Consider the following 19,064-nt stretch of genomic DNA (forward strand, 5'->3'; position numbering starts at 1 on the left):
AACAAAGCGATTATACAAAATACATGAATACATATAGTTTGTCGTTTTTTATTTAACAGAAATATCATAATTTGGTTATGGATAGACTTTACAGATATTTTAGACAAACATGATAACAGTGTATCTAGCTATATATGGAACTGCTTTAATACCGTATGTTGTTGTATCAGTAAAATAATTCAATATCTGTTTAGAGAACAAAACTTAATACAACTTGAATCACAATAAAATGTTAGTAGTATATAGAATACCGAATTTTTATGTCTACTTAATGTTAATGCAACAACTACATCAGCATACAATCGTTACAGAACAGAACATAATTTTATTACACATAAACTTTACAGTTTCTAGTGTTAAACAAAAACAATAATGCAAAATGCTTGAATATAGTAAGTGGATTTAGCAGACATGTTATAAAATAGTTATGAATGAACTTTACAGATAATTGAACAAAACTTGTTTTAAATCACATGTTTACAGTGTATATTGCTACATATGGATGCTTTTCACTCGCGTTATAACCGTTAAGGTGAAACCTTAATTGTATTTTGAAGGAGCATAGAATATAACAGTGAGCATCCAAACCACATAAAATTTAAGTAGCAACGGCACTATTACAAATTATAGTTGAAAGTGTATGAAAATTAAAATATAAACATAATTCTAATTTCGAAATATAACAATAATTATACTTTGTAATATACACAACTATACAACCATTGTTTCATTTAACTGTCATTAATAACAGATACTTACAAATGTTATATGTAAGAGTTTTCAATATACCTAATATGTCAGACTGCCTATTTGGAACACAAAAATAGAATCACACATAATAAAATGTAGTATTTAATTGAATCTCTGTACAAACGAGACAGTAACATGTCATGTCCAAAAGAAATAGAGCATCAGTTACAACCTTTAAAAGAACAGATATTCATTCTATCTTAGACATTATTACTACTGAAAAATATTAAGAAATAGATATAAAAAATACTTATCACAAGGGAAGAACATATGAAGTTGATTTAATAGTAACCATATCATGCCTATTTGAAACAAAACAAGGAAAACAATTGTCAGACAAGGGACAAAATTGTCACAAAACCAGGTTTTCATTGTGAAAAAAAAATCTGATAAAGGGAGAAAACTCAAACTGAACTTTTGAAATGACCAAAAAAAATGAACCCCCTTTGTAAGTTTTTTTTTTTTTTTAAATCTATTTTTAGTCGTGGCGACCTTGACATTGGAGATATTGACGTGATTCTTTCGTGGGACACACCGTCCCATGATGGTGAACAAATGTGCCAAATGATTTTAAAATCTCACAATGAATGACATAGTTATGGCCAGGACAAGCTCATTTATGGCCATTTTTGACCTTTGAACTCAAAGTGTGACCTTGACCTTGGAGATATCGACGTAATTATTTCGCGCGACACACCGTCCAATGATGGTGAACAAATGTGCCAAATGATTTTAAAATCTGACGATGAACGACATAGTTATGGCTCGGACAAGCTCATTTATGGCCATTTTTGACCTTTGAACTCAAAGTGTGACCTTGACCTTGGAGATATCGACGTAATTATTTCGCGCGACACACCGTCCAATGATGGTGAACAAATGTGCCAAATGATTTTAAAATCTGACAATGAACGACATAGTTATGGCCCGGACAAGCTTATTCCGCCAGCCAGCCAGCCAGCCCGCCAGCCAGCCCGCCCGCATTCGCCAATCTAATAACCAGTTTTTTCCTTCGGAAAACCTGGTTAAAAACCAAGTTGTAAATTACAAAAAAGTATGATAAAAGGTGATATGGGATTTACAATTAATATTTAATTAAAACAAGCCGTCAGAGATGGGTGAAGCTCCCCAAAGTTTTTTTTGGTCACAATATTGCACTATATATTCAGATAAAAGGAAACATCTTGAGGGGCATAACTTTGGACAAAATAATAGGATGGATGGTTTAGCAACTTAACAATTTCAAAGGGCCATAAGTCTCTAAATAAATCATCTAACCAGAACCCACAAATAACACGCACATCTCTTCAAGGCAGTTAAGCTTCCCATAAAACTTCATTGAATTCAAGTCATTAGTTGGGGATAAATAGCCCAGACAAGAATTGCACTATATGTACAGTATATTGAAAATTTCAAAGGGCCATAACTCTGTGAAAAATCATCCGAACATAACTTGCTGATAATATGCACATGTCCTGTTGGTAGTGAAGCTTCCCATAAAGTTTCATTCAATTGCAGACATTAGTTGCTAAAATAGCCCGAACAAGAATGCACAATATGTACAGTTAATGGAAAATTTCAATGGGCCATAACTCTGTGAAAAATCATCCGACCATAACTGGCTGATAACATGCACATCTCCTCTTGGTAGTGAAGCTTCCCATAAAGTTTCATTGAATTCCCGTAATAAGTTGCTGAGAAAAAGCTCAGACAAGAATTTTTTAGAGGAGCATAAAATGATTCAAATATGAAATTTCTTTGTGTTATATACCTCATTATAAACTTCCTATTTTAAAACAAATCAATAGGCAACCGTGAGGCAAACACGAAGGTATTATAAAATGACAGCATATTTTTTTATTGAAGTTTCTCTCTGTGAAGACAACAGACTATGAATTATTGTATATGGTTTCTTAGTCTGATTTTTTTTATCCCTGAATTATTAAAAAAAACACATTTAGTTCTGATCACCTTTGAATAAGATGCATTTTTAATTTGAGAAGACATGCTTCGCACAATTATAAGGCAACTTTTAAACAAATGCAAAGCACAAGATACACGTCGTTATAAACTTGTGTGTTTAAATTGTTCACTCTGGTCAAACTTTATGTTCAAATAATTATTTTTATCAATTTTACAAGTCTAAACTAGGTTTTTTTGTCATAAAAGCAAATGTAAAGAATGCTTCATTAATTTGTAATGCAATGAAGACTAGTTTTCTTATGACATATCACAAATACCTAAAGCTACCGTATAGGGAGAAATAATTACTTTTGACAACTTTCAAATTCGAATAAATGACAATCGAATGTTATTAAACAATGTTTCTGAAACAAGTTATGTATTAATTTTTAAACAATTTGCAAAGAGATGTCATATTAATTCATCAATTTTACCCAAAAAAAATACCTTGACCTTACACAACTCAAAGTGTGTAGATCCTTGAGATACACATGCATGCTATATATGAAGTTGCTACCTTTAATATTGCAAAAGTTATTGCAAATGTTAAGGTTTGCACAAACAAACAAACCAACAGACAGGGCATTATGTAAACTACCTCATTAAATTAATTGTATTTTTTTAAAGAAAAATTTTGCTTCCAATGCTGGATGCATATTTCCTCATCAACTGTGTCCGCTTTGACTCACCTGAAAAATATATAAAGATGCATATTAAATATTGGATCTGTCATCTTTACACATATACTCTGGGCTGGTTTTCTAAAAGTTTCTAAGATAATTCTTAAACAAATTGTTCTAAGATTTAAAGTTTTGATTAACTCTTCTTTTCATGAATCTTCAACACAATATGAAATTCAAAATCCATGCATATTTGTATGATTGTTTCAATGTAAAAACAATATGTCAAGGGACATGGGAAATATTTGGGATAGTACGCAAACATTTGCACGCTCACGCTTACACTCATGTCGACACCGGTGTGAGAAGGATAGCTCAACTATATATATTTCATATATATAAGTCGAGTTATAAATGAAACAAATTAAATTAACTAGGATCACATTCATTGCCTTTTAAGCTAAGATCATGCATACCAATGTACATATTTTATAAGGCAAAGAGAAGACACATAAGGTTAACCATAGTCATAAGCTCACATCAGGGACATATTTTGCATGTCAATATCTATGTTGACACTGCTGTAGTAATTGCTGCTGTACAACATGTATTAAGCACAGCTTTTGCATTTACTTTTGTAGAAGGGCATGGATCGTATGACATAGTGTGTTTACAAAAATGTTGTGGAATTTTTTTAATTTCTTAAGTAACACAAAGTATCTGAATAAGCAAAGATAAATGTTTTTATTATATATTATTATACATATATTATATTTAAGATACATTGACGGATATTGTGTAAAAATTGTTAGTGATGAAAACAATACATCTTTCTTCATAGGTAACTAGATCTGTAGACAAAAACAAAAAATACAATTTTTGTGGAAACTTACTATTTATCCTTCGCAAGATAAGCTTTTAGGTTGGGATCTTTAACTCCCCGCAACTGTTTTACGACAGAATAGTATGGTTCACTGAAATTAAAAAAAGAAGTAAATTGTGCTTTGATTTTATTAAAAATAAATTTATGTAACTATGTAGGTTTGAACATAGACAAGTAACTGTTGCCCACAAACATATAAACTGCATTCTCTGCAAGTGATGACATATTTAAAGTGTTAATAGTTATAAATGCCAATTTAGAGAATGTGGAGTGGTTATTATGTCCCCCACCACTATAGTGGGGGACATATTGTTTTTGCCCTGTCTGTTGGTCTGTCTGTCTGTCTGTCTGTCTGTCTGTCTGTTGGTTTGTTTGTTGGTTTGATTGTATGTTGTGTCAAACTTTAAAATTTGCAATAACTTTTGCAATATTGAAGATAGCAACTTGATATTTGGCATGTATGTGTATCTCATGGAGCTGCAAATTTTGAGTGGTGAAAGGTCAAAGTCAGGTCATTCTTCAATGTCAAACTGGTCGAATATATAGCTTCAAATCGGCGCAGTAGGGGAAATAGTTTTTCTGACAAACATATTACTTGTTTTGTTTAGCTCACAGAATATTAATTTATACCACCTAAATGGAAGTCAACTAGAAGAACAATATCCATAGGCCTCTGCGCTCTGAGTTTGATCATTACCTTTCGGATAGGTAGTCATGCAATCTCCAAAATAACAGAAACAGTCAGGACATGCATTTGCATGAGTACACATATTTTTTTTTACAATTTTGAACCCTTTGTACAACTTATTAACAAATGTATAGTTAATAATTAAAATGATAATTAATATGAGTTATATATTATACACGCTTCAAATCTGGCTCTATATGAATGCATACAAGCTTTGTGAAAATAAAACAAGATTGCCAAACTGTCACAAGATACGCCTATTTGAAGGTTTTGAACAACGCGATAACTTTACCATGACCCATATTTTAACTTGACCTACATGCACATATCATAAAGACACAATTTCTGACCAAATTTGGTGAAGATCATATGAAAACTTCTTCAATTAGATAACGGACACCATGCTAAACCCTTGAAATGCGCTATGTGACCCCGTGACCCAGTTTTTGACTCGACATGACCCATATTCTAACTTGACCTAGATATTTTCTAGATACATCTTCTGATCAAGTTGAATTAAAGAGCGGACACTACTGTGGACGCCGCCTGCCAAAAGTGAAACTATAAAACGTCCCGTTTTAAAAAACGGGCGTATGAAAATTAAAAGTGAACCTTTGTAATATTATTGAAGTCGTGCCAATCCTTTACCTTGGTCATTCACACTAAATAATGGATGGTTTTATTACAATATTTAATTTTGGTGTGCATTAACTAAAGCAGGTAACTCTTCTTTTAAGCATTCAATATTGACGGTTACACAAATGCTATTCACCGAACTAATGTACATTTCAAAACAAGCATTAAATATATGGTATGAAAGTCAAAATTGTCATTTAAATGGCTCAAACGTATTTCAAGCATACTTTTATCATAATCTGTTCTTTTATATACATGTACATAACCATACAATTGGCACCATGAACCCAAGAACAAGCTAGGTCCGAAATAAATGAATAAATGTAAACGTTTTTATCTCAATTAATTCACAAAGTATTTTGAACAGTTAACCCATTATATTTACCTTAAAATCCCGAACCAAGATGCCATATAATATTTATTGTGTGAAGTTTCTGTACAATAGGTCAATAAGATTTTGAAGAAGAGGTTGGTAAACAAAATATATCAATATACAAATCCATGTAAAACAGCGTTTTTTTAAATAGGTTTTGGTAAGTTAAAAAAAACAACAAAAAACAATACCTTGTGTGAACATGATGCGCACTTGTACTTTTCTGGTTCCACTGACTCACCAACACATTCCGGTGGAACCATTTAAAGCATCCTTCACACTGCCAGTACTCTCTGGGAAGCACATTCAAAAGATACACTTAGCATCAGCAACACATTAACATCTCAGCACATCCCACTTAACTTACCTAAACGCAGATTTCGAAACCTAAACACAAACCCTTAGTTCAAGGTCAAGGTCACAGGGGTCAAAATGTGTGTGCGTATGGAAAGGCCCTGCCCATATGCCCATGCAGACCAAATATGAAGGTAACATCTCAAGGGACATATAAATAATGAGCATTTTCCCAAACCTAAACCCAAAGTGTGACGGAAAGACGGACAGACAGACAGACGGACAGTCCAATCACTATATGCCCTCCTACCGGGGGCATAAAAACCAGTTCAGACATATAACAACATTCAACCTTTGAAGTAGACAAGCAATTTTAAGTGTAGGCAAATTTGTAGCATTTATTCAAAGTTTGACCTTGAACAAGCACGGTGTGTTAATTTCAACTTGATTTCTCTTGAAGGTGAACATAAGGGAAAAATGCTTTTGAATCCCTTGATTCGTTGCAAAGGAGTGACAAATTTTGAGAAAAGGAGACCAATTGTCAAGAGAAAATGATTCATGTATAGCCAACATTTTCAGAAACGGAAGGACAATTTACAATATATTTTGGTGTTTAAGTTTCATGTAGAGGTAACTATTTTGTTATTGTTTAAGTAATAGTTTAACTTGCTTTAGGACAAATTAATGAAACCTTGCATACCTTCCATCATCCGGCATGTTGCACAGACAATGAGTTTCTCTGACTCTTAGGTCAATAATAAATAATGGACTCTCTGCGAAAAGGTGCCTAAATGAAGAAAACATTGAAATCAGCACAATAAATAACAAGAAAATTCAATCATGGGGTTGGTATTCCCCATCCTAATGAAAAATCCTATCAGGCCCCTCAATCTGTCAAATCCACGGCCGAAATTCGGCCGCATTCTCCCCCCTGAAAAGTATACTTTTCCCCCTTTTTGGGAGAAAAATTCCCCCTAAAAAAAAAGATAGATGTGTCTCATGATTATTATATCTCAATTCTATTTTAATTTAATCTTGTCAAACATACTTTATTATGAAAAAAGCAATGAATATAGTGCAAACCTGTACAAATGTTATAATTAGAGAGTAAGTAAAAAATCACCCCAAAAGGGAAACGCCGCGAAAATTCCCCCTGCTATGGGTAGCGACCCGCTTCCCCTAAAATGGATTGAGGGCCCTGCCTATCAATAAAGGGTACAATTCTTAACTGACCAAGCCATCCTGACGAAATGTATGTAACAACTGTATAAATAATAAACACTTGATGTTAATATAATAATAAAAATTGAATTCCAAACAATAACCCAGGCGGGAAAAACTCAATTACAATCAATTAAGGATCGAAACATTTAAATTTGATCCAAACAAAATATGGAAGTGAACAACCACTGAAACAAAACATTTTAGTTACATGATATTTCACACAATAGTTAATTTACTAACAGCTTATTGCAGACATAATATTTAACAAGCAATGTGTTTGTGAAATGTAATGTCCCCATATATTTGACCTTTGACCTTGAAGGATGACCATGACCTTCACCTTTCACCACTCAAAATGTACAGATCCATGAGATACACATGCATGCAAAATATCAAGTTGCAATCTTCAATGTTGCAAAAGTAGGCATTAAATAAGCGATTTTGACCCATATATTTGTCCTTTGACCTTGACTGCCAAATATTAATTAGCTAGCTTCATTATGGCAAATGTAAATGTTTGACGCAAACACACAAACAAAAAAACAGACAGGTCAACAACAATATGTCCCCCACTATAGTGGTGGGGGACATAAACAAATAAATGAGAATATTTATTTACTTGCATACCAAGTAGATACTGACATAATATATGCATGCACCCTCGGTAGTAAGATGATTTTTATATGAAATTCCATGCAATAACTACAATGTACTCATAGACAGCACACATAATTCCTTTAATTTGAATTAATTAAAGGGGCATAAATAAGGAGTTACCTAGTATGCCCAAAAAATTTGAACAATCAACATGCTGACACATTTATTTAAAATTTCAAGAAATTGCATGAAATAGTTGCTGAAAAACAGGTCCAGATAGAAAAATGTGACAGACAGAAGTATGGAATGACAATTTTTTTTTTCTCTCCCTCTCAGAGAAATTAACTCACCTTCACTTTATTATAACACATTTTATTATGGTATATATAATTACTTACTGCATATTTAGGAACCTGATAAACAAATTACCTTTATTTAGTTGTTATGGATTCGTTACACTTTGATGACCTTGCTTTAATTCTAAATTATTTTGTGAATTATTTTCTACATCACATTCATTGATTAAAAGCATCAAAGAACCAGTATGACGTCAAGTACATTGCTGCCATTGAAAGAGTGACAAGCTAATATAAATACACTAAAATTAATTTCCCTAAAACATTATGTTTACAAGCAATTATACAATATGTCATTAAAATACTATTGTTTGTTTCTTTACATTTATACACATGACATCAAGGTTTATTGCATTTCCTTGAGATTGTGTTTCATATGTGAATTTCTTATCAAATTATGTAAACTGAACTGTTTTCAAAATAATAAGCTTTGCCAAAAATTGCTTGAGATTTCCTTTTTTCTATAGATTTTGATTAGCATGTAGTGTTAGCATACTAAGAATTATTTCATGATATTTCAGACAAAAGTTTCTAAATGAAAGCTCCGAATAAACAATATACCTCAATTTGAATCAAATAAAAGGTCAAACCTCTGTGGTTATGTTGTAGATCCCTACATAATTTAATTGATATGTGTGACCAAGCTGTATACAAACTTCTTGATAGTTTAATAAAATTCCATTGACAATTATGGATAAGCATATCTGGACAAGCAAAAGAGTGAATGAAGGACGGAGAGCAAAATAGACTGACAAGGGCAAAACAAGACCCTGCTTTCTGTTGGGAATCAATATCATTCTTACTGACAACAATACCAGATATGAGGTGTAAAGGATGATTAAGGATAAACATAGTTTCCTATAAATATGAGATCCATCCGTAAATAACGACAATTACTTGGACAGCACTTACATGTTTTGATGGGAGGGTAAAGCTAAATACATCCCTCTTTGATAAGTCAACAGGTAATGTCTGCCACAAACCTTTGATGTACTCGCTCTGGCTGGATATCTTGACTCCTAAACAAATTACATGTTTCAAGTAAAAAGTCCAACATAAGTTAATAAGTGTGATGCATATAGATGCAAACACTTCTCTGCAGAAGTGCATAAATGTGAACACTGACTCTTTCCTAAAATATTTCTTGCAAAATTTAACAATCCAATAATAAACCAAATGTATACCGATACCACAATTAACCTAAAAGATACGTCGATGAACCTCTAAAAATATGCTTTGCATTATGGTACACAAGAGGTTTATCAATTTAGAAAAGCTACAACTGAAATTACCATAAGACTGAAGAATGATTTGTTAGCAAGGATACTCTTTTAACAGTAACTCTGATTGCGATTGTTTAATCAAGTGTTATTGACTTACTAACAAACAGTGTTTTCTCAAACCCTTATCACTCTAAGTCTCCTGCTGCCTAAGATAATTCACTGCTCTTTGATCAGATAACTTTTTCTGCATTTTTGATCCATTTACGTTTACAATTAATTCACATAAATAGAGTACCCTGGTTGTTGCCACATGATCGACTACTGGGTCAGTGTCTCCCCAACTCCATGGCAGAGGCAGGGGTGTTTGCCAGCTGGTCCGAGTTCTGCAAAATGATCATGATATACTCATATTTACTTCCTTTATTTACTAAGGACTTATAGAAAAGCAAGAATTGAAATTACCATAACACAGATGAAATATTTGTTATCAAGGACACGTTTTTAACAGTAACTCTTATTGCTGTTGCTTCGCGATTGTATAATCAATTGTGTCTTACTGACTAGACAGTGTTTTCTCAAGCCCTTTTCAATTTAAGTATGCTGCCTAAGATAGTTCACTGCTCTTTGATCGGATAACTTTTTCTGCATTTTTGGATATATTTATGTTTACAATTAATTCACATAGATAGAGTACCCTGGCTGTTGCTACATAATCGACCACTGGGTCAGTGTCTCCCCCCGTCCAACTCCATGGCAGAGGCAGGGTTGTTAGCCAGCTGGTCCGAGTTCTGCAAAATGATCATGATGATTCATATTTACTTCTTTTATGTTCTTGTATTCTTATTTTCTCTACCGTAAATGACAGCTGCAATCTCATTACTCCTGTGCTTATTCACTCATGTTATCCTAGTATTTTAATGTTGAAGATGGAATATCATGTGAATGGATCTCAAATGAGAAAGGACTTATAGAAAAGCAAGAATTGAAATTACCATAATACCCATAAAAGATTTGAAAGCAATGGCACACTTTTAACAGTAACTCTGATTCCTTTTGCTTCGTGATTGTATAATCAATTGTGTCTTACTGACTAGACAGTGTTTTCTCAAGCCATTTTCAATCTAAGTCTCCTGCTGCCTAAGACAGTTCACTGGTCTTTGATCAGATAACTTTTTCTGCATTTTTGGATATATTTATGTTTACAATTAGTTCACATAAATAGAGTACCCTGGTTGTTGCCACATGATCGACTACTGGGTCAGTGTCTCCCCCTTCCAACTCCATGGCAGAGGCAGGGGTGTTTGCCAGCTGGTCTGAGTTCTGCAAAATGATCATGATATACTCATATTTACTTCCTTTATTTACTAAGGACTTATAGAAAAGCAAGAATTGAAATTACCATAACACAGATGAAATATTTGTTATCAAGGACACGTTTTTAACAGTAACTCTTATTGCTGTTGCTTCGCGACTGTATAATCAATTGTGTCTTACTGACTAGACAGTGTTTTCTCAAGCCCTTTTCAATTTAAGTATGCTGCCTAAGATAGTTCACTGCTCTTTGATCGGATAACTTTTTCTGCATTTTTGGATATATTTATGTTTACAATTAATTCACATATATAGAGTACCCTGGCTGTTGCTACATGATCTACCACTGGGTCAGTGTCTCCCCCTTCCAACTCCATGGCAGAGGCAGGGTTGTTAGCCAGCTGGTCCGAGTTCTGCAAAATGATCATGATGATTCATAATTACTTCTTTTATGTTCTTGTATTCTTATTTTCTCTACCGTAAATGACAGCTGCAATCTCATTACTCCTGTGCTTATTCACTCATGTTATCCTAGTATTTTAATGTTGAAGATGGAATATCATGTGAATGGATCTCAAATGAGAAAGGACTTATAGAAAAGCAAGAATTGAAATTACCATAATACCCATAAAAGATTTGAAAGCAATGGCACACTTTTAACAGTAACTCTGATTCCTTTTGCTTCGCGATTGTATAATCAATTGTGTCTTACTGACTAGACAGTGTTTTCTCAAGCCATTTTCAATCTAAGTCTCCTGCTGCCTAAGACAGTTCACTGGTCTTTGATCAGATAACTTTTTCTGCATTTTTGGATATATTTATGTTTACAATTAGTTCACATAAATAGAGTACCCTAGTTGTTGCCACATGATCGACTACTGGGTCAGTGTCTCCCCAACTCCATGGCAGAGGCAGGGGTGTTTGCCAGCTGGTCCGAGTTCTGCAAAATGATCATGATATACTCATATTTACTTCCTTTATGTTTTTGTATTCTCATTTTCTCTACCGTAAATGACAGCTGCAATCTCATTAATCCTGTGATTATTCAATTATGTTTTCCTAATATTTTAATGTTGGAGATGAAATATCATGTGAATGGGAAATCAGATCAGAAAGGAATTATAGAAAAGCATCAACAGAAATTATCCTTACTTTGAGTAAAGATTTGTTAGCAAGGGCACGTTTTTAACAGTGACTCTTATTGCTTTTGCTAAGAGATTGTATAATCAAGTGTTTCTTACTGACTAGACAGGGTTTCCTCAAACCCTTTCCATTCTAAGTCCTTTGCCTAAGATATTCCACTGCTCTTTCATCGGATAACTTTTTCTGCATTTTTTAAACATATTTATTTTTATAATTAATTCACATCAATATAGTAAGGTGGCTGTTACCTCATGTTCGACTGATGGGCTACTTGCTATCTCTTCTAGATGACCTCCAATGAATTCTAGAAAAGTAAGTTAACAATTTGAATAAATAAATATGCTTTAAAAGTATTTGCAGCAATTAATTTAGTCATTCATGTGTCCAAACATATTATTTCTATGGCTTTTCAAACAAGGCATGCAAACAAGGGCTGTTTGTAAAACACGCATGCCCCTTGAATGGGCTGTCAGTTATAGTGGCGGCCATTGTGTGAATATGTTAGAAACTATTTTAATGCTTCAGGTCAATGTGACCTTGACCTAGTGACCTGAAAATCAATAGGGGTTATCTGCCAATCATGATCAATGTACCAATGAAGTTACATGATCCTGACCTTGACCTTTGAAGAAGTGACCTGAAAATCAATAGGGGACATGTGCCAGTCATAATCATTGTACCAATAATGTATCATGATCCTAGGTTTACGCGTTATTGAGTTAACATCCGGAAACCATTTGGTGGACGGACCGACCGACGGACCTACATGCGCAAAACAGTATAACCCCTGGGGGCATCCAAAGTGCAATATAAATTCATTTACATATACATGTATACATGTTCACACTGTACATGCAAACCAGCAGATTCTGTAGTGTGTGAGTTCGAATTCCACAGGGACAGTATTGGAATTTTGTGTGTGTGTTTCATTTCTTTGACTTAACAATTTCATCAATTATCATAAGTGCATAGCATAACACTTAAGTAAATTTTAGTCTTGACTCTTGATGATTTACATTCTACTTCATTTTTAGTTAAAGTGCCCTGGGGATTTTTTTTAATACTTATTAAAACACCTATCTTACAGGATTATTATTATAATGGGGTATCATTTTAAATACATCATTAAGTAAATTAAATACCCTTTAATAGTTTTATTTATTTCTGACAATTAGATCCCCTATTTGCCATTGACATGCTCCTTTACTCAGGACTTACCAACAGACAAACCCAGAGAGATCATAAGAATACACAGCAAAGTACAAAATAAAATAAAAAATATAATCATATTGCAATGATTTGTTTCTTATTTGTAAAGCCATTTTCTATCATTTTCCTTATTGAACAATTTTTTTTTCATAATCCAGTAAAAAAAGCAATGGAAAGTAATTCACTTAAGAAAGCATAAAAAGAACTTTTCTGGATAAAAAACACTGGTAAGTTATAATAACGGTTTGCTTTTTTTTTGTTTTAAATCAAAACATATAAAACATATATAACATTTTGGTGGAAAAGTGATAAATGATAAAATGGTGGAAAAGTGATAAATGATAAAATATATACAGTGTTTCGTTTTTGTTGGAAATAAAATTATTTACCCCCTTCAGAAAGCAGTCTTCTGGCTATTCGTCTCCGTTCTTCTAGTAGTTGTGTTTGTCTGAGCACAAACTCTAGGGATTGATTCTGCAGGTAGCATTCTGCTTACTAAAGTTGTTAATATCATTATATTTACTGAGAGGTAGCATTGGGCAGAAAAAAACACAACTGTTTCAACCAATTAAGTGGGTTTGAAAATTAATTTACCAAGGCAATCCAAGTAATACTTAGGCACGCACAAACATTTTATGAACATACATATTAATTACAAGTTTCATGTAGTTACATACAATAGTTACTGAGCAACAGCTATGGAAAGCAAAAAAAAGTTATGAAATTCCTTACTTTCAATCAATGAAGAGGATAACTATGGCTTTACCAAGTTGATGCAGATTCCTAACGTTCAATCAATGAAGAGGATAACTATGGCTTTACCAAGTGGATGCAGATTCCTTACTTTCAATCAATGAAGAGGATAACTATGGCTTTACCAAGTGGATGCAGATTCCTTACTTTCAATCAATGAAGAGGATAACTATGGCTTTACCAAGTTGATGCAGATTCCTAACGTTCAATCAATGAAGAGGATAACTATGGCTTTACCAAGTTGATGCAGATTCCTTACTCACAATCAATGAAGAGGATAACTATGGCTTTACCAAGTTGATGCAGATTCCTCACTTTCAATCAATAAAGAGGATAACTATGGCTTACCAAGTTGATGCAGATAAATTTTATGCGTGTACCAATGCAACATGATAATAGAAAATATTTTTTAAGGTTCATTACAAGAAAAAGTTAAGAAACAGCTGTGGACAGAAAAGTGTCACAGATGGACAAAAAGACAAACAACTCTTAAAGAAAAAAAATCATTGGGAAGTACAAATAACAGATTCCATTACCTTTAAAACGTAGACACCACAAGATATTGAATCTGACTGTTTTGCATGACGTGGGCAGAGTATGTTCCAATGTATTGGTCCGCCCATATCAATGCTGGATAAGCGCCGAATGTGCACAAATTTACTGTTCAAAAGCAAAAAGTAAAAAAACAACATCATCAAATCACCATAAATGATACATTATGAGTACAAATATTATTTGCTAAATTTTTGGAATTAATAAGGAATGAAATTCCCTAGCTGGTAATGGAGATATATTTTTTGCGCTGTCCAGAGTGATGTCAGGATGTCTGGTTAGATGTTCCTTGCATGTTGTCAGCACTTATTCTCATAAAACACTTAAAGGATTAAAAAGAAACTTAGAAGGAGTGTTCATTACAAAGCCTTGGTTTGCATATTGGCAGATTTGTCAATTAAGTCAAGTTCACAAGGTTAAAAACATAATTACCTTGCCAGTGCTTCTTTGCATAAATCAATGAAGGATTTTAATGTTACTTGGTCAGATTTATTAATAGCTAGCTTGGTTCGGCATACTGTGAGGATTTTTATTTGGGTCAAGGTTAGAAGGTTAAAACATGGATTTCTTGTACTTCAAACAAGAGCAAACAAAAGCATAAAGTAAAGAAATGTTTCCCTTGTCCACGCCTCTTCTCGTAAACAAACCAATGCAGGAATATTAATGAAACTTGCTAAGTGCTAGTACTAAGCCTAAATGTAAATTATCAGGATTTTTAGTTAGGTTAATGTCAGGGTCACATGGTTAAACAAGAAAAGTGTTTTTAGAAACACTATGTCTCCTATTGCGCCGCTTTGAAGCTATATATTTGACCTTTGACCTTAAAGGATGACCTTGACCTTTCACCACTCAAAATGTGCATCTCCATGAGATACACATGCATGCATGCAAAATATCAAGCTGCTATCTTCAATATTGCAAAAGTTATGGCAAATTTTAAAGTTTGACGCAAACATACACTCAAACCAACAAACAAACCTACAGACAGATAGACCTACAGACAGGGAAGAAACAATATGTCCCCCACTATAGTGGTGGGGGACATAAAAAAGTTCTTGGTAGCAATTATTCCCATAAACCACTGAAAGGTGTCAATCAAACTTAGAAGGAATTACGCTAATGCTACATATTGTCAGGAAGTCTAATTTCGGTAACGGACATGACACCAAAACCTCCACAATCTGATCAGTGTAAACTTTTTATATAAATGATGATTATTTGCAAGTTAAATATTTACATAGCATTTTACAGTCTGTGATATTTTCTAATTTAGTATATGAAGTTAAATGTATCTAATCTGTTTAATTAAATAATGTACACATTTACATCCATTGTTGCAGGATCTGTTGCTGGGAAACATTCTGCTCCACCATCGGATTTATGTACAATACTTTGTTGTCTTTCGGTTGCACAACCTGAAGAAAATAAAAGAGGCCCCCAGAGGGCCTTGGGGTGCTTACCTGAATAATATGCGATCTTAATAATTAGTCCCACCGGCAGGAATCTTGAAAATTTAACCTATTTAGAAGAATTTTAAAGTTTTTTTTCTATGTACATATATAAAAATAATTTGACTGCTCCAGGTTGGGGATATTTTTTTGAACAAGAAAAATAAATTTAGCAATCAAGATGAAAATACTATAAATTGTTCATGCCAAAAACCTATTATCTATGCCTTATGTTTTCAGAGAAGGTTTTTTTAAGTTTTTACTAACTACATACTTTCTTGTATGAACACAATGGCCCAGCAGGACAGGGCAAATTTTAACCTGTGTGCCTAAATTTGAACAATATTGGCAGATGTCCACTTGGCAATTTTGTATGCACAATATTTATCCTATATGCCTTGTGGTTTAAGAGAAGACTATTTGTGAAGTTTTTTTAGTATATACATGTAGGGAAAACATATTGGGCCCCAGGGTGGGCCTAACTTTTGGCCCCAAGCCTGTAATCTCAACAATCTTTGTAGAAGCCCACTATACGAATGCCAAAAATGTAAGCTCTATGCCATGTGTTTTGAGTGAAGATTTTTGAAGGGTTTACTGTTCACATAGAGGAAAAACAGATTCATCACAGGACAGGGCAAATTTTAGCCCCAACTCTGTTATGGAACCAATTTTTGTAGAGGCCCAGTAGACAATGTTTCATGCCATTTATACATGTGTCCAAGTTAAAAATTGGACAACCGTGATATTTCGCAAGTAAATTGAGAATCATTTTCACTTACTATAAGAGACCAGTGGAATCCACCCTCATTGACTGCTCCAACCAGATGATCATACTCCAGTATCTGCACCTTTGCATAGAAAATAGTACACTTAAGACAAGAGCAACGCTCGGCGGCAGGTTCAGTCTTGAATAAATGAAAGCTTGTCAGAATTATTTTTAAATCACAAAGACCTTGACCTTTGACCTAGTGACCTTAAAATTGAGTGTGGTGTGTAGAACACATCATAGTGCATCTACATATAAAGTTTCAAAGTTGTAAGTGAAGCACTTTCATTTTAGAGCCAAAGTAAAGGTTTTAGCACGACACAGACGTCGGGCAGCACGAGCTGGCTATGACAATACCTCGAGTTTTCTCTGAATACCAAGTAAATGCACAGATTTAACATGAACCTTCATGCAGTTACGACCATATTTCATAATATTTAAAAATATTTCAATGCTTAAAAGTTTTTACATGTTCCAGCAACTGTCACAAAATCTCAGCCCTTTAATTTCAGGTGAGCTAAAATATGGTTTCCATCATATTGGTCAATGCAAAGGGTTATTTCTTAATAACGTTAATGTGCTGTCATTTTAATGTAAATGTTTAAATGTTCACGGAAATGCCTCAAAGTTAAGGTATTAAGATTTTATTATTGAACATGCTACATACCTCGCTTAAATACCTGTGTTTATCAGGGTCTTGTGCCAAAAATATGGCAGTCCATACTGTACTTGCTACATGGAGAACACTGCCATCCAAAGGCAAACACAGCAGATGTAAAAATGCATCCATTATCTAAAATTAAGTATTTAAGACATGCCATAATTAAACAATCATTTTAACACATGAAGTCAGAACAACCAGATATACTGTTATCATGACAACAAAGTTTGTGTGTTCATTGAAATGTTTTCCATTTATGTGTTGGCATTGTATATTTGTTTATATGTTTTTAATTAATTGGTTATTAAAATATATTCAATAAACTCAAGCCAAGCCATCAATTTTCTGTTCAAGTTAGAAACAAGTACACATCAGTGAATAATGAAATAATAATAAGAACACCATGAACAATTTAGAAGCAAGACATGGATTAAATAATCATTGGTACAACTATCTGTGTAAACAACAAACTATAAAACACCATTTACTCTACATTATTAGAAGGAGACTATTATTTTCTGAATGCAAAATTAAATATATAAGGAAAATAAATATTATAGGTATTAATGTTCAAACAGGTCACACAATTTTACGGCAGTTAAATTGTAAGAACATTTGGTTTGATAAAAAGGTCACGAGGTCCGGTAATATTAGAATCATTTCCAAATTTGCCAAATTATTATCGGAAAAATCCGAGGACCGACGGTATTTCGGAAAGACTGCAATGGCAGAAACAACACATGTTCTTTAAACCCATTATGTCTTTCGAGTCTCTGTTCTTAACGATCAATGGCACTGACATCTTCATATAAATATTTGATGCAAATGTGCCAAAAATATACATATGTGGCATGTAATTTGCAAAAGTAGCATGATTTTGTAGTAAGTGGGAAAAGTGGGAAAAGATTGAAGTGATAGAAAGTCCTGAATTATTTTTGATGTAGGGCGAACCTAGTCATGGTGTTGAGGAGCGATTGTGTTAAAAAATTATGCAAGAAACATGTAAATAATTATTTCAAGATAAATGAGATTTTCAAGTCTGCTTGCAAATTTTTAGCAAAGGAAAATTGACAGACAATACTTCAGTATGTTTTTTGGTAAACGTACAGCTTAATTAATTTTTTTTTCACATAGTCAGTATAGTGAATCGATATGCATGACAATGTTCTGTGCAAGTGAATTTCATATAAACTTAGCCTAAGTCTTAAGCATGATTACTGTGTTCTAGAGCTTTTCATAATGAAGCTTAGGGTACATTTGTGGGATTTTGTGGAATATAGATTTAATTTACTAGTGATCATAGAAAAAATATATTTTCTATGAGCACTTGTGAATTGAAATCGATATTCCACCAAATCCAACAAATATCTTCTATTTAATGCCAGTTCTTACTGTTATGTGATTTTCACTTATTTTAATTACTTCAATAAGGTTTTAGAAAATGACCTTTATTTATACTGTTTAACAATGGTTTTAAAATAAGTGAAATTGAAAGTATGTAATGAATGTTTTTTTGGAGAGACTGAGGACTTAGTCTTATATAAATGTTATACACTTTTCACCTGAATATGAATTTTTATTACATTTTAGGAACTTGATGAGATCAAGCCATATC

The 19,064-nt window shown here is 33.3% G+C and overlaps 1 protein-coding gene across 2 annotated transcripts; it reads right to left on the reverse strand.

Annotated features, from left to right (window-relative positions):
• Positions 1 to 14: 14 nt before the first annotated feature.
• On the reverse strand, positions 15 to 17,763 carry LOC127856431 (uncharacterized). 2 transcript variants are annotated; one of them, XM_052392641.1, is made up of 14 exons: positions 17,456 to 17,757; positions 16,802 to 16,870; positions 15,901 to 15,989; positions 14,559 to 14,682; positions 13,659 to 13,764; positions 12,309 to 12,364; positions 11,770 to 11,857; positions 11,238 to 11,330; positions 10,834 to 10,926; positions 9,296 to 9,402; positions 6,907 to 6,993; positions 6,104 to 6,205; positions 4,226 to 4,306; positions 15 to 3,401 (listed from the first exon to the last, which is right to left on the reverse strand). In XM_052392641.1, coding segments are annotated over exons 6-14 (657 nt in total). In that variant the 5' UTR covers positions 12,314 to 12,364; positions 13,659 to 13,764; positions 14,559 to 14,682; positions 15,901 to 15,989; positions 16,802 to 16,870; positions 17,456 to 17,757; the 3' UTR covers positions 15 to 3,400. The 2 variants fall into 2 exon arrangements, 1 of the variants encoding a protein (XP_052248601.1); XR_008038032.1 differs by lacking the exons at positions 6,104 to 6,205; positions 6,907 to 6,993; positions 9,296 to 9,402; ... (2 more) ...; positions 11,770 to 11,857; positions 12,309 to 12,364 and having other exon boundaries at positions 17,456 to 17,763.
• Between the last annotated feature and the right edge of the window lie 1,301 nt (positions 17,764 to 19,064).

The sequence above is a fragment of the Dreissena polymorpha genome, chromosome 1 (genome assembly GCF_020536995.1).
Source record: "Dreissena polymorpha isolate Duluth1 chromosome 1, UMN_Dpol_1.0, whole genome shotgun sequence".
NCBI lineage: Eukaryota > Metazoa > Mollusca > Bivalvia > Myida > Dreissenidae > Dreissena > Dreissena polymorpha.

Bases quoted from the DNA above. Each gene is read 5' to 3' on its own strand.
- LOC127856431 (XM_052392641.1), bottom strand. The intron at 9,403-10,833 runs GTACTCTATTTA...TAATTTGTTTAG, and splicing joins ATCATGTGGCAACAACCAGG to GAGTCAAGATATCCAGCCAG. The intron at 6,206-6,906 runs GTATGCAAGGTT...TGTGCTTCCCAG, and splicing joins AACATGCCGGATGATGGAAG to AGAGTACTGGCAGTGTGAAG.